The sequence below is a fragment of the Globicephala melas genome, chromosome 7 (assembly GCF_963455315.2).
Source record: "Globicephala melas chromosome 7, mGloMel1.2, whole genome shotgun sequence".
Lineage (NCBI taxonomy): Eukaryota > Metazoa > Chordata > Mammalia > Artiodactyla > Delphinidae > Globicephala > Globicephala melas.
The window spans coordinates 65232361-65247521 of record NC_083320.1 but is presented as its reverse complement, the minus strand read 5'-3'; the positions used below and the strand labels follow the sequence as shown (position 1 = coordinate 65247521).

At 35.0% G+C, this 15161-nt stretch overlaps 1 protein-coding gene across 5 annotated transcripts in view; it reads right to left on the bottom strand.

Moving 5' to 3' along the window:
- Positions 1-5527: 5527 nt before the first annotated feature.
- Positions 5528-15161, bottom strand: part of SCN7A (sodium voltage-gated channel alpha subunit 7) — an 87008-nt gene continuing 77374 nt past the window's right edge. For 4 of the 5 annotated variants that reach the window (XM_060302315.1, XM_060302318.1, XM_060302320.1 and 1 more), the window contains 5 exons: positions 14540-14593; positions 13643-13780; positions 12007-12111; positions 11421-11691; positions 5528-8751 (listed from right to left, as the gene is read on the bottom strand). In XM_060302315.1, the coding sequence (XP_060158298.1) occupies positions 7697-8751; positions 11421-11691; positions 12007-12111; positions 13643-13780; positions 14540-14593 (1623 nt within the window). In that variant the 3' untranslated portion in view covers positions 5528-7696. The remainder of the gene's footprint in view (positions 8752-11420; positions 11692-12006; positions 12112-13642; positions 13781-14539; positions 14594-15161) is intronic. The other variant, XM_060302319.1, reaches the window with a different exon arrangement.

Below are 15161 nucleotides of genomic sequence, written 5' to 3'. Positions count from 1 at the left end.
CACCAGGGAAGCCCTAATTATTTTTATATCATTTTATTAATGGTCTGTTGCCCCACCTAGATGTCAACTTCTTGAGGTCAGAAAGTCTGTATTTTACTTGGTTTTTGTACCTAAATATACTACTTGGAAACAAGAACAGACTGGTTTTTTGGCATATATGAGACAGTCTATGCTATAAGAATTTTAACACAAAAAGGATTATTCAGCAAAAAAAAGGATAGCTCTTTCATGTACTGAAACAGTATGATGTACCCAATGATAGGAAAGCACTATTTTATGAGTTTATGATAATTTCCTTCCAATTCACTTGTTTAGGATTATTGGAGAGAATCCTAAGCAAAAAGTGAAAGTCAGTGTACGGTTGGAATACACTATTTTGCATATTTTCAGATATTATTTGATATCAGTTCAGATTTTTTTTCACCCTTTTAACCTTTGCTTCTGCCCTCCCTCAATTTCCACACATTTAGGAAGAGAACTGATTTGTTCTTTCTAAACCCAGTCAATTATATGTCAAGGCAGAAAAGACAAATAGCTTCTAAGTACTCTGGACTTTGCTTTTGAAAAGCCTAGATCTTTAGGAAAACTTATAGGTTTTAGGTAATTTTCAGATAGAAACAAAACATCTTGACAAAGCACAGGGGAAAGGTGAATTTCCTTTCTTCAGACTAGAAAAAAACGTTCTCCCAGACGGAAATCAGGAGTGCTTCTTTCAAATCGGGGCCACCAGGGAGGTGAAAAGATCTAAACAATTCACTCTACAAGTCTCACCACACAGGTCACTTCCTCCCACACGTTGCTTGCCCAGCTCTTCTATATCCAAGTTGCCTCTCCTACCTCCCATGTTCTCAGAGCCATATAGTTTCTCTGTTGTTCTGAGCAATCAATTCAGCTGTGGTTCCAAGCTTGTTAACACTCAGCAAAATACAAGTATCATAGGATGTACTCTTCCTTCCTTCCTTCTTTTCTTCCTCTCTCTCTCCCTCCCTCCTTTCCTTCTTTTCTTCCTTCCATTTTTCTTGCCTTTACTTTTTCAAAAAAATAAAGTTAAATTTAAAAAATTAAAAAAAAGAGAGAGAATAAGATTTAAGCTTATTTTGAGGTCAATTATTACAGGAGGTAGAATTTGAGTTCTTTCAGTTTCAAGAACTATAAAAGGCCAAAAGTTTAGGTGGTGTATGGATCAGGGATAATTTGTGGAGAGTTGAGCTCATAAAATGTATGGACAAAGTTTAAAGGGAAGTCAAGGGATTTTGCTTCTAGGCCTGAAGGTGTGGTGGGGGTTGGGGATCAGGGTGCAGGAGGCATGGTTACAAGAAGTTCCCTAGAGACTAGATGTAGCTATAACAAAGTGTCAGTTACAGAAGTTGCAGCCATAAAGAGTGAAAATTAAACCCAGTAATCTGGGAGATGCAGAGACTTTCCTTCTCTGCCCAGAGACACCTGAATGGTTGGGAGGAGCCAGCAAGGAGGATGCAGGCACAAGTAGCCTGGTCCAGAAATTCTCCTTGTCCTCATGAGCTGTTAGTAGAGGGATCTTTCCTCATTCCCTGACTCCCTCTGAGAAAAGCCAGGTTGCTTGGCCTATGGAAACCTCTTTCAGTCCAGCAGGGACCAATGGCAGCCCAAGCCACATCAGATAAACAAGGAAAACCAAAATAACACCTCCAAGGCTCTGAAATTAAACTACTATGAGAAACATAGCCTGCAAAAATAGACCAAGACCTATATGCTAAACCTAAACAGTGTGATTAACTGCTAAAATAAAAGATTTAAGTAGGGTCCAGTATCTCCTAATACAGAAAAAATATCCAGAGTATGATTTTAAAAGAGCAGCCAACATACCAAGAACTAAGAAAAATCACAAGTTGAAGGACAAAAGACAATTTGTTGACACTAATCCTGAGATGAGTCAGATACTGGAATTATCTGAGAAATATTTTTAAAACATCCACTATAACAATGCTTCAACAATGAATTTCAAATTCTCTTGAAACAAATTAAAAACCAGAAAATCAGTGCAAAGAAATAGATTCTATAAGAAAAAAACAGTGGAATTATAGAACTGAAAAATACAATAACAGAAATAAAAAACTCAATAGATGGGTTCAACAGTAGAGTGAAGATGATGAAGGAGAAAATCAGTGAACTTAAGCAGAGAACAATACAATTCACCCAATCTGAACAACAGATAGAAAAAAGATTGTAAAAAAAAAAAAAAAAAATGAACAGAGCCTCAGGTACCTGTGAGACAATAACAAAAGAGTCATCCATCATGTCATTACTATCTCAGAAGGAAAGGAGAAAATAGCGAGGCTGAAAAATTGTTTGAAGAAGTATTGGCTGAAGATGTCATAAATTTGGTGAAAGACACAAATCTACAGTTCCAAGAAGCTGAGTAGATACCAAACAGGATAAACACAAAGAAATCCATGCCAAAGCTGCACCCAATTAAAAAAATTGAAAACTAAAAATTATTGAAAGCAGCTGTAAGGAGATGACATTTTAGCTACAGTGGAATGAATAGCAATGCAAATGACAATGGATTTCTTATATGAGGTTATGGAAGCCAGAAATGGCACAATATTCTTCAGGCAAAAAACTGTCAACCACAAATTCTATATCCTACGAATTTATCCTTCAGGAATGAAAGAGAAATAAAAACATTCTCAATTCTCAGAGGAAGAAAAGCTAGAAGAATTTGTTACTAGCAGACATAGTCTTTCTAAAAATTTAGTAATATATTCTGTTTAACCCAATATATCAAAACACTATCATTTCAACTTGCAATAAATATATATTAAATATAAAAATATTAAAGAGAAATAAACTCTCTTACTTTTAAAGATTGGCGAAGCAAAATTCTTCAAACAGAAAATAATTGATAAAAGAAGGAATGATGGATCATCAGGAAGAAAGAAATAATGCAAAGAGCAGAAATATGGACTCATACAAGGGACTGTCCTTTTCCTTATGAGTTTTAAAACCATATTTGATGACTGGAGCAAAAATTGCAGTGCCTTCTGATTCCCAAGAAAATAATATTTTCAAATAGGGAAGACAAAGAGACAAATGAGAGTGAGGTTTCCATACTTCACTAAAAGTGGTAAAATGCTTTATATTAGACTGTATAATTTGTAGATTGATATATAGATGAGTAGATATAGTAATACTCAGAACAAGCACTACCAAAAATATACAAAGAGACACACTTAAAAGCACTATGAATAAATCCAGATGGAATCCTAAAATATGTTCAAAATTGTGCAGGAAGGTAAGAAAAGAGAACCAGAGAAATGAGACTGGAGGAAACAAATAAAAAACAAATAATAAATGACAACCTTAAATGTTAACATATCAATAATTACCTTAAATGTAATTGATCTAAATATACCAGTAAAAAGTAGATTAAAAAATGTGACCCAACCATATAGTGATTATAAGAAACCCACTTCAAATTCAGTGACATATGTCTATTGGAAGTAAAAGAATGAAAACAAGGAAGATTTCCCTCAACAATGGGCAGGCATCATCCAGTTCATTTAAGGTCCAAATAGAACAAAAAGGTGGAGGAAGGATGAATTCTCTCTCTCTGTTCTTGAGCTGGGACATCTATATTCTCCTGCTCTTGGACATTGGAGCTCCTGGTTCCAGGGCCTTTAGATTCAGATTTTAGGACTTACACCAGTGTCCCTCCCAAGTTCTTAGGCCTTTGGCCTTGGCCTGTGAGCTACCCCATGGCTCTCCTGGTTCTCAGGCCTTTGGATGTGGACAGAACTGTACTGCCATCTTTCCTGGTTCTCAAGCTTGCACATGGCATATCTCAGATTCTATAATTGTGTGAGCCAATTCCCATAATAATAAATCTCCTCTTATATATCTCTATGTATCCTATTAGTTCTGTTTCTCTGGAGAACCTTGACTAATACCTTTTTAAGGATAAAGACAACTTTATCTCTAAATTACTGTGCCTAGGAGATGCTCAACAGTTTTTTATGAAAGATAGTAAGAAGAAAAGAAGGGAAGAATGGTGATGAAATTTTGTATGAATGGGGACCCTGAATTTATGGGTCATTTGAAGATGTTACCTTCATGCGGTTTAGACTAGAATCCAGGAGTAGGGGTGTTGTGCCACCTGGATGGTTAATAGAGTAGATAGCTGGAGTTGAGAGAAAATCCTGTGAGCTAATTGGTAATTTTGAAGTCAGTGAAGATAAGAGGTTCACTTGCAGATGAGAAGAGTAAGTGTCTGACCCTGACAGTTTTAGGTTACCTAACATAAAGAGGAAAATCCCCACTGGTAGAGTGAAGCCTCGGTCATTCACCGGGCATGTTATTGAGTGTTAGAGTTGAGCATGTGACCTGGAATTTATTGAAAGGAGCAGTTAAAGGAGGAGAGGGTTCAAGAACCAAAGGGCAAAATAAAGCATGTCTGGGAAGGGATTCAGAGTGCCCAGAGTAATTCTGCTCCAGTTTCTATTCCATCTCTGCTGTGAAAATTTTATCCTATTGTTGATTCCTCTCTCTCTTTATTGTCTAGCTTGAAGAACTAGTAGCTGGAAACCTAGGTCTCATCTCCATGATGAACTCCTCTCCTTAAAAGTGTCTCTGTGTTGAATACAGTTACCTTTTTCTCTAACTGATAAAATCTTTCTTTTTCTTCAGGGGCTCATTTTATTAATATCACCTGTAATTTCTAATGTAGAATCCATCATTCCTTCCTGTATATATATATTACAGGTTATATGAAATAGTATAAAACTTACCATATATTATATATCCAGCTGAATAGTTATGTTTCCCCTGGCAGCCAATAAATTCTTTAGTTTCATATTTATCTTTGTATGTATCTATGTGTATATGTATGTATATCTATCCAGGCTCTGGGTTTATCTCTAGTATCTAGTATTCAATAAATATTGAATGAAAAAAACTTCTATAGTTTCATCCCTTGTGCCTTTCCTTTTTCCAGAAGTGGTCATGACTTTTAAAATTCCTTCCACGGGGGTGGGGTGTGGGCAGTGGTGGTGGGGGGCTGGATGTTGGGGAGAGAAGGAGAGAGGGAGAAAGGGAGAGAGAGAGAGGGAGAGAGAGGGGTGGGGGAGAGGGCGAGAGGAGAGGGAGGGAAAAAGATTCCTTATCTCTGCACAAAAATACAATTTATCTTAAACTTCCTTTGTCTTTACCCAGGTCATTTATTACTAGACAGGTGTCATACAGAGTGGTTTACTATTCAGGCTCTGAAACTAGCCCTGGTTTGCATTCCTGGCCATGTTAATTACAAGTTCTGTGTCATATAAAAGCCCTTATAACCCTTCTAAGCCTGAGTTTTTTCATCTATAAAATGAGAATTATCATTGCTTCATGAGTTGTGAATGCTGAGTTCATGCATGGTAAATACTTAGCACAAGGCTGGGCTTAACAGTCTGCTCAATAAATTGTAGCTATTTCCAACATTTTAAAAACCATATTAAAGTGAATTATATTTATTAAAGAAGCAGAAAGAAAAATTTTAAAGAAGCAGGTATTGATAAATATTAGCATAACAATAAATTTAATTTCAGCATTATCTTCCGTATAGCAACTTCTAAAAATATGGAGATATATCCAGTAAACTTCGGATTTTGCTAAGAGGAGTGCTTTTTACATTTTTCAGTTTGTAAGGATCTCTGGTAAGCTTACTAATATTTATTTTACAAAATTAAGTTAATCCAAACGAAGCAAAAATATTTCCAGTTTCGAACTTTGAACCTGAATGAATAAGCTTTAATGTAAGGCTCATTTTAAAAAAGTTCTTATTACACAAAGTTGCCAACCTAATTTACGAAAGAAAAAGAACCAAAGCTTACCTTGGTTAACAAGTTGTATTTACTATTTTCTTAAGTATCTAAAAAGTAAAATATGTTGTAAGATTTGTTAAAAATAGTTCTTTACATAGCTTTCGGAAGGTTAGTGGCAAACACGATTTACAATTAAAAGATATCATTTTCGAACTAAAATCAGTTCATAGTCTTTATGGAATTTACAGAAGCAAGCTTAGATTCAGTTTAAATATTTGAAGCAGTTTCCACATTAAAGCATTTCCAAGAAATAGAAAATTGAGAAGCTTAAATAAAGCACCAGCTGTCACCATGTCACCAAATTAACACTGATTCCTCACTGGTCCCCATCACATGATGGAGAACAGGAGGAGAGAGGGAAGCAACATTTATAGTAAGAAACAGAACTCTGAAATTACATTTGCTTAGGGGATCCCCCAAAGGCATCTTGGTCAGGTTAATACATTTCTGAGGAGCAGAAATAGATTATAATAGTTAAGGCTCAATCAAGATCATGCATTCATAATAAAATACAATTACTGATATTTAAGTGATATTGAATGTCATACAACATATTTAAAGCTTTTCATTAAGTCATCAGTATACATATTTTCCTTCTGAATCCTTTAGGGCTTTGTAGGCACACTGAAATCAATCATCACACAAATAGAATAAATATCTGAATCTCAAACTACAGGGATGCAAGAGACTGCATTTTATGATTACATCAAAACAATAATTTGTGCCTATCTTACTAGTGAAAATTAATGCTTAGGATTTTAAAGTTTTTCAAACATAAAACATTTTACATAGTAATTATGTATGTGATGAAATAAACACAAAACAAAACAGAAAACTTGGAAAGATAAATGTGAAAGTGGAAACTAAGTTGCATACACTGATGTTATAAAACACCACAAACAGCAAACTCACACTTTGATCTCCTAGTTCAGAGTCCACACAGTTTTAGTGATCATTTTCTTTCTGAAAGTTATAAAAATCCATGAAGTGCAGTGAAAAGTACTACAAAGTGGCCACAGTTTCCCAAGGAGAAATGAGAAAAATTAGAAAATGTAGGCTATAACTGTAGCTCCCTTTATGCTGATTGTTCTAGGAACTCATTCTCTTAAAGAGAGAATGGTCCTTAGCTGGAACTAGCCAAAAAGATGAGAAACCAGGAATCCAAGAACAATGAAACAACATTAATTCACAAACCAAAAATAAATAAAACCAAAACAATCAAAAACAAAACCTAGGCTCTAATCAATCGTTTTCAAAAGTGGTTTGAATCAGCCCAAGAGTCTCTTTGATTAATCTCAGAGACACTTTCTAAGAACTGCCTTTCCTCTTCCCCTGATTGGCATCGGCCTAGGCAAGTTTATGATTTAATGGCCTGTAGCATTGTACTATTTTTTAAAATACCATCCCACTTTAAGAAAGTACTTGTTTATTTGTAATTAAGTCCCATTAGTAGTGACTTGAATCCCATCAAGTTAAAGTAGACATAAAATGTATAAGTAAGCTCCTTCGGCTACTAATTTCTGCTACTACCTCCCCCAACCCTCCAGAAGAAGCACACTGCATATAAGCCATATAGAGAAAACAAGTATTGGATTATTAAACAACAGTTTTAACCGGATTTAACTCTGCAGTAATATCAAGGGGTTGTCTTGGTCAGACTGAATATACAGGGGTAAAAGTGAATTGGACGTGGGATCTTGTGAGCACAAGCTTATCTTCCATGGGTTGTAAACAATTGATTTTTAAGTGAAATCTTTAGTTTCTCTGATCTTTGCTTTTATTTCTGATCTAAACTTTTAACATTTGGGGAATATGTAAAGAAGGTGAAAAGGTAGTGAGTGGGATTAGATCTGGCTTTAAATAGTTGACTTTCCCTCAGTTTTGTCAAAATATGAACCTTCTTTGATAGCCTGAACTTCCACGTCCCCATCTATCATATGAATATCTGATGTTTTCTTGTCATTTTGCCTCAAACGGTAACTTCTATAAGCACGCTGAATGATGGTTGCTGAGACTGCCTCTTGTTTTCGTTTCAGAGTAGTTGTAATTGGCTCGTATGTGATCTTAAAAGGGTTGGCTAACATAAATCCAGATTCCACCTCTGAAAGAACTTTCTCCATGCTTACATCTTGACTCATAACTCGCTTTGTTAAAGCGAGTAGGATGTCAAGGCAATGAACTCTGTCCCCGACAGCCATGGGAAGATCCATGGCAACGATCTGGCCCTTGTTTGGTTTTGCCATGAAAAGAGGAGGATGAAGAGCAGCTGCAAAGTCTGAAAGCTTGCTAGAGTCTATATACTGGGTTCTATCAGGATCAAACCTCTTCCATACCTGAAAAAATTTCCTAAAATCATCTTCACTCAATGTCTTGGCTTTTTTCTTAGAAGCAATATTTAAAAACTCCATGACAACAACAATGTACATGTTTACAATGATCAGCCATGATATGAGGATGTAACTGACAAAATAAACAATCCCAACAAAGGGGTTACCACAGTCTCCTCTAACCTGAGTCCCAGGGTTAATTTTATCAGGATCACAGTCAGACCATTTACTGTTGAAAATTGCATTGAGCATCCCGTCCCAACCAGCAAATATTGTAACTTGGAAAAGACAGAGCATACTGCTGCCAAAGGTTTCAAAGTTGGACACATCATTAATTCCAGCTTCCTTTTTAACATAGGCAAAATTGTACATTCCAAAGATGGCGTAGACGAACATGATCAGGAAGATGAGGAGACTGATGTTCAACAATGCGGGGAGGGACAGCACCAAAGGAAGCAACAGATCATGGAACACTTTTGGTCCTTTCTCAGGACGCAGGATGTGGATGATCCGTGAGAGAAGTATCAGTTGCACAAGGGAAGGAGGTACAAGGTAATATCCCACCATCAGAGGCAGAAATAGTCCTTGGTGTAGGAAAAGATAAAGCAGGCAATACAATTATTTAGAGGAATATAAATTATTTTACATTTCTTTGGTTTTCTTCTATATGTTAAGGTAATTAATCCCGTATAACATTTAGCACATATTGAAAGTCTGGGTTAGCCAAATACTAATTGTGGCAATGCTCAGAGTGTCTAACAAAATTTGGAAGAGAATTATTTCTACCATCATTTTCAGAGTATTACAGATCAAGCACTTCTGGAGTCACAGATGGCATGAATTCATAATATAGGACAGTAGTCATATTTTTTTTCCTGATTGCAGTTAGATCAAGAAATTTAATTCAACCTAACCTTTATTGGATACCTCATAAAGGTGTCAAGAAAATATGCGGAGATGAGTGACATGACTCCTATCCTCAAAGACCCTATAACCTAGGGAGTAGAGGTAGATATTTAAACTAACTATAATGCAAGGCAGAAAGACCTAGTGGATAAACACAGTTTAAAAAATATTTTGTATTCAGTGATCACAGATTATAATTTGATTTATTGACTTCATAAATAGTATCTGGGACCTTAGGAGCTTTAAATGTGAATTGAATAAATGAGTCTTCGCCAAGAACTTTTCTTTCTGGCAATGGTGGGAGGATGATGGCACTATGAGAGGGAGATATATAACTATAGAGCAAGGTGAAATTATAATTACCATAAAAAACATAAGGGATGCTCTCTGAAAGTACTGGAGAGGGTGTGGTTCATTCTGAGTTGAGAAGGTGGAGAAGGGGAAAATCCCATGAAACTTCTAAATGAGATGGTATGTTTGCTGAATCTGGAAGGATCATGTCTCACATTTCTGTTAATTTGGTCACTGTCAATGATGGCATTCTCTCTGACGTTCTATCTTACATATACCCTCATTTCCACAGTGCTTTAGTGAACTTTCTACTCTGACTCAAATTTTCATTTCTCCTCAGTCTCTCAAACGCTTCCATTATGCAGGAGGTTTCCCTACTTAATTATAAACACATTTTTACTTCTTCATCACTAAATTTTCTTCACTTCCTTTCTTATCTAAAAGCTGACTCTATCTTGAGGACACTATTTCCCTTGCAACATTCTCAAGCACAGATAACTCACTCTTTCCCATTCCACATTTCTCAGGGTAGAAAGATGGAACAAGCAAGCATCTTTCCCTCTTTCCAATGTGATTTTCAGATACTTTTCCTTCCCATTAATTTTATAAACAAAAAAGAAATTTTTGAGTTTGTGGACCATGACATTCAACTCTACCATCTCCTACCATTCCTTGGTTCTATGATCTATTCATTCTCCCTCACTCATATTCATTGGAGACTTTGGTACATGGCTCACTGTCACCCTTTCCACCCCAGCACCTACCATCAACAACCCATTGAAAGGCTAGCCCTCCAGTATTTGGCTTTCTTAAATTTTAATAATCTCCATCATTTTACTGTAGACACACCCATCTATGGCCACATTCTGCACCCAGGATACCTGACCTTCTGAGATCTCAAATTCAAACATCTTTATCTCGGACTGCAATTTCCTCTCCTTCTAGATGTCTGATTCAGTAACTCTCATTTCAATCTCATGGGGCTCTTTAATTCTGTTTTCCTCTGTTTTCTTCCTATCAGCCCTTTCCTGACTTTACATACTTTTCTAGCAAGCTTCTTGTACTTGTCTATCAATATTAGCTGCACTGCCTCTACTACCAGCTGATGAATGAATTTTCTGGGAGCACAACTGAGCAGTTTATCTACATTTTTCACTACTGACTGCATAGAATAGTACTTGACAATAACATTAAATATTGTTTCTACTCTTATGGAGATAACATTATAGTATGTGTCTTATGGGAGGCAGACAATAAACAAACTTTTCTCTGCCTAAAACACTTTTATCTTAGATTCTTGGCTACCTCCTTATCCAATGGGTCTCTATTTAGATTTTTGCTTCTTCCGTGAAGTTTTCTCTGATCTCTACTTACTGATTAGGTGCTCCTTGCTCTGTTGTGCTGTTGTGGCACCCCATGCTTCTTCCCTTATCATAACCTTAATAGCACAACATTAACATGTACTGTTTAATTATCTGCATCCCTTGATAGATTATAAACTATGTATATACAGGAATTATGCCTACTTTGTTTGTAACTGAATTCTTTGCAAACAGCATAACATATATTCAAAAAGAGGGTAATCAAGTATATTTGTTAAATAAAGGACTGGGATCTCCAGAGTAAGAGAAAACTTGTAACAAATTCATTAAACCCTAAAACTCTAGTGTTGTGAAAGTAGCAAACAGTTTTAGAGATTAGAGGAAAGGGAACAATAATGAGTTTGAAAGGTTATATCATGCTAAGACATAAAGGTCCTTCTAGTGTCATCTTAGAAAAATAATGTATGTGATATACTGAAGGGGTAATTAAGCATTTATATGGTGGTCTGTGAAGTAAAGTCTATGTATTAATTCAGAAAGTATTTTTAATATCTTATATCTGTCAGGCATGTGTACATGTATGAATGTAAAAATGTAAGGCATTCCTGCTGGAAATAAAAAGGATCCCTACCTGTTTTGCTTATTAAGAGACTATATCTCAGGAGATATTTACTCTAAGAGCTTGCCTGAATTAATATTATTACAAATGAAAATTTGACTAAACAAAATCTTACCTGTCGTAGAGAAAACAACCACCATAAAATCAAAAATGTTCCATCCATTGGTGAAATAGTTATAATGGAAAACGATGAGCTTTAGTACACATTCTCCAGTGTACAGTGTAACCAAAACTGAGTTAATCCAGTAGACAGCAATGTCAATTTTGGGGTTCTGTTCATCACTTTGTATCATAATGGTTATTGCTTGGAAAAATATAAGAACCATGATGATGATATTAAAAACTTGATTTGTTACCAAGTCAAAGACAAATCCTTGGAATTTGTTCTGTGTGTAAAGAAAAAAGGTGTAATATTTTTATTAATAAGATATTTATACAGACATATTGTCTTTAGATTTACAGCTTCCCTCCCAGCATAAATAGGAAAATAACTGAAGACTAAGTTTTTACCAAGCAATAACTATAGCACAGAGTAAAAGCAAACAGAAAGACCATCAAAAGCTCTTTCAAAGACTATATTTTAAAAATTTTGTCAAAAGCATTTGTTGTTAAGAATTTTAAAAACACATCTTCATTTGTAAGAGAGAATATATAAAGGAAACTTTTTCAGAACTTAAAAAAAAATCTAGGTATTTCCTTACTCCTGGGCGAGGTACTGGTTTTTGAGAGACTTCACACATCAGCCTCTTCAGTGCATGGTATTGTTTCTTCTGTTTTACTGTTATAAAGATATTTGAGCCTCCCAGGTAAATAAAGGAAAGAAAAAGATATTAAGATCATATTTAATCCAAATTTCATCTTACATTAATATGCGTTTTCGAAAGCTTGGCAATTATTGATTTAATCCTTTAAAAAAGGCTTAACTGCAATGAACTAAATCATGTTTAAACATGTCTGACCTTCTGCACAAAAATTCATACAAAACACAGAGTATACACTGGAAATGATTGATAATTATCTTTTGATGAACTTTCCTGTGGGTAGTCAACCCTATTTTAACTTTTTAGTTACTGAGGCCGACCTCTTGTTAGAGACAAAGGAGAAACAGCAGAGGATATCTGGAAAGATGACTAAGAAAAGTTGAACTAAAAAGCTAAAGGTAAAGCTGGTTTGTACCTTTTAATAATCAGGAAAAAATATAATTGGTCATATATGTGTTTTTATATGTTCATACGTTACTTAATTTTCCAAATACTATTAGAAGATAGTTTTCACTATTATTCAAAAAGCACCAGTGCTTACCTCTTCATTGAACCTTCTAGGGATTATTCATCTTTGTGTTTCTAGTGCTAATTTCAGTATCTTATACAGAATATGCAAAGTGAATAAGAGGTGAACATTTAATGTGTTAATCTAGGAATTAGGAATTGTTACTGCCCATGGCAGGACTTGCTCACTTAAAATTGACAGGGGTCATCAGTTTGAAGTCCAGAAGCAAATCCTAGGATATCATCCCATTAGGTTGAAATCCCTAGGAAGATGAAGCATCCAATCCAATGAATATTTCATTTGACCACTGATCTTTCTAATCCCATCTAATTAGTGCAGACTCAGAGTGGTTTGTTTACCAGATTCTGCATGTGGTTAAACTTTGATGACATGGCCAAAGATGGAATTTCAAGATTAAACTCTTCTTTTCTTTGATTTGCCATAAGGCATTCCTACACCTAATAGAAAGTAGGGCCCTGAGGTTAAAATAAGTGAACTTATATGACTTTTGAGACATTTGTATTAATAGAAGCCCTGAAGGGGGTCTTTGTGTGGAGATGGCACCAAACATGGGTTGTTCAATTCTGCCTCTGAATTCTCTCTTATTTGTTTTGAGCACTCCTATTTAGGTCATGTAGTTAGGATTTATGACTCTACTTCTAGCAGAAAAAGCTATTTCAACCGACAAAGATGTCTCTGCTGGTTATGACTCTGAAAGCTTTGAGTATATCAGAGAGTAAAAAAGTGTGGTTTATTTTTCTTGAACATCTTCAGATATTTGTGCAGATGCATAACAATGTTATTTTTCAGCATGTCATTATTTACAAACCCATATACAGAAACATTTGTAATTTTTAACTTTTAATCTTGTCTGTGCTTATTTAAGTATAGAAAACAACGTAAAAGTGAACATTTCAGCAATATCCATCAATCTGCAGGAACATCAATCATTTTTTTAAAGATAAGTACCAAATAAAAACAATATTAAGCTGGATCCAAAACCAATTATTTGAAGCAGGACATTTTTTTCCCCTCGGACATTGATGAACAAAGAATATTTATACTTATCTTTACTTTATGTTTGTTGAAATTAGCAATAATAGCACCAATCAACATACTCAGAGGAAGAAATAATCCAATGATAATGAAGTCAATAAAGTAACAACACATGTAGATGTTGTCTTCAAAATTAGGCTGCATATCTACCTAAAAGTTAAGTTAAAAAATAAGCGAAATAAGGCAGAACATAGAGGATTTTTAGGGCAGTGAAAATACTCTGTATGATATTATAACGAAGGGTATATGTTATTATACATTTGTCCAAACCCATAGAATGTACAACACTGAGTGAACCCTATGAACTATGAACATTGGGTGATTATGATGTGTCAATGTAGGTTCGTCTTTGGTAAAAAATGCAGCACTGTGGTGAGGAACGTCAATAATGGAGAGGTGTGCATGTGTGAGAGCAGGGGTATATGGGAAATCTCTGTACCTCCCTCTCAATTTTGCTGTAGATCTAAAATTTCTCTGAAAAAATTGTTTTTAAAAATAAAATAAAAAGTGAGAAAATAAGCAAAATATTTATACTGACCTTTTAAGACTTAGAAAATAATTTATGACAAAAAAAATACAACAGTGATACTTGAGGCAATATTTCCTCCTTGGTCTTTGGTGAAGAGATATCATGGCTTTTATTTGAATTTTAAAGTTTATTGCATTGGTTTAATCATTGTTATGATAATCCTTCAAATGGGTCTGTTTGGCCTCAACCATTGTATATAATCCTGGAAGGAGTTCATTGTTCATGAAATATTCAATCTGAAATGTATTTAATTTCTATCTAGCATAAGCATTTGCTTTTACCATGTTAATTACTCAATTATTGCTTGTGTCCTGTCCTTGAATTGCAAAAATGACTTTGTGTGAACCTTAACAGTGGCTCTAGGATTATATTGTACTTACACCAATAGAATCAACTGCTGAATTCATAATAGTGATCCATCCATTAAATGTGGCCTGTAAAAATGGCATGTATTTAATTTTTATGGAAATCTTATGCTTTGTGGCAAATAAAAATTAAAACTCAATCTGTTATTAATACAGTAAAGCATTTGATTAGTAAGGCTGACCACACTTCAATATACTGTGTAATTGAGATCTTTACCACTTTCATTTTTACATTTATACTGTCTATTAACAACTATTTAAAACTACTTAGCTTAATTGTAGTTAATAACTTAAAATATTTTAAGATAGTATTAATAAAAAGAGAGAGAGAGAGCACTGGTTAGATAGATAGATAAATGGTAAATAAATACACGCTGCCCAAGCGTCATAGTTAGTTGTAACTGCTGTATGTGTGCTTTACTATGACAGAGGTAAGACAGGAATTATTCACCACCTTATATCTGCTAGATATTGGGGGACCAAGTAGCCATTCCTCAAAGCACTAAGTAGAAACAAAATAGCAGTAATCTGAGTTAGATCAAAAATTGTGAACCTATTATCTCATCAGTGGTGGAGGAAATAGCTTTGGCCAGTACCTGTCATTTCCTCCGTTAGTCCTACCTTTATTTCCACTTCC